The 1,527-nt window shown below is 48.7% G+C and overlaps 1 protein-coding gene across 1 annotated transcript; it reads right to left on the minus strand.

Annotated features, from left to right (window-relative positions):
- Window positions 1-6: 6 nt before the first annotated feature.
- LOC111664061 (polycystin-1-like) lies at window positions 7-1,379 on the minus strand (the record flags this gene model as incomplete). Its single annotated transcript, XM_023418525.1, has 2 exons — window positions 7-1,074; window positions 1,249-1,379. Coding segments are annotated over 2 exons (1,199 nt in total), but the record flags the coding sequence as incomplete, so codon positions are not given.
- Window positions 1,380-1,527: the final 148 nt, after the last annotated feature.

Here is a 1,527-nt window from a genome sequence, read left to right on the forward strand (position 1 = left end):
TATTACTGGTGGAGATGTTATTGAAGACAGTGACTGTCACCATGTAATGACCCGGGTTTTTATACATTGTCTCAATATTCCCAGAACCATGAATGAGCATAAGGTCTTCCTCTCTGCCAAAGTCCCACTGATAGCTGTAGTTAAACTCTGGCTCAGCTCTGACCTGGAACCGGATCTCTTCTCCAACAGCGTAGTGTGATTTCTCAAGGGCAAGGCTGATGTTGGTCAAAGCTGGCTGCACACACACCAAGCTGAGATGGTTGGCCTTGGTGGCTCTGTTGACACCACTGGAGAGAAGCAGGGAGAGGCGGTAGTTCCCAACTGTCCAGTAGGTGTGTGAGACCCTGGGGTTGCCATGGTGTGTCTCGTTGGGGCTTCCGTCCCCAAAGCACCATTCATAGAGATGAGCCGATTCGTTACCGGAAACCCAGGCTAGAAAGTTGACAGGGGTCTGCTCTTGGATACACCCGGACGGCTCCATCCTTATAACTTGGAACACAAACACCTGCACCATTAGGATTGTCCAACCAACGCTCACAGCGTTCGCAGCAGTCACGTTCACTGTGTAGTTGCCATCTTTGATGTAGCTGTGTGACACATTAGGTTCAGATGTAGAGTAGACAGTGCCATCACCCATGGAGAATGTCCATGTGATGTTATTACCTGAAGCAAGGCGCGCCCACACTGTAGTAGGACTGTGAAGCTCGGTGGGAGAAGAGCTTTCGGCTACTAGTTTTTCAATCTCCTCATATACAAACATCTCAGCACAAGCCTCTGTAGAACTGATGGTGTTGTTTACCGATACACAGATATTAAAGACGCCACTATGTGCATAGGTGTGTGCCACACGGCGACCTTGCAGCGGAGCTGAACCGTCTCCAAAGTGCCAGTCATAGTGAATTCCATAGGGTGAGGGCAGAGGGTGAGCCTCAAAATCGGCTGATTTGCCAGCAAGGAGGAGTCGTGGCTCTGTTTGTATATCAACACGAGTGAGGATGCTGTAGACACTCATGTTGATGCTCTGACTAATGTTGTCATAACGATTGGACACGGACACCAGCGCGGTGTATATTCCTGTACAGAGAGAGGGAAGGAAGAGAGGGCAAGAAAAAGGAGGTAAAATTATTTATATGCCACTGTCTACCCACGCTCTTAAGACATTTTAACATTGCTTAAATTGAAACAAATTGGTTGCCGCTACATTACTCATTGCTACTACTGCTGATAGGTAGATGGGTGAGGGGTTACCTGGCTGAGAGTAGATATAGGTGACATTGTTGCTTAGGAGGACCTGGTTGGACGAGTCTGGGCAGAGGAGGGCGGAGTCGTAGGGAGGCTTGTATTCAAACTCCTTATATCCCCCATCACCAAAAGACCATCTGCAGCGTAACAAAGACAATGTAAAACCATTAGTAGAGGAGCTTCAGAGAAATACATGGAGGTTAGATGAATAGATGCACTGATAACCATTTCCGCCCAGCCACCCACGCACGCACACACGCACGCGCACACACGCACACACACACA

The sequence above is a fragment of the Seriola lalandi genome, unplaced genomic scaffold, assembly GCF_002814215.2.
Source record: "Seriola lalandi dorsalis isolate HSWRI2012SDOR001 ecotype SW California unplaced genomic scaffold, Sedor1 jcf7180002001333, whole genome shotgun sequence".
NCBI lineage: Eukaryota > Metazoa > Chordata > Actinopteri > Carangiformes > Carangidae > Seriola > Seriola lalandi.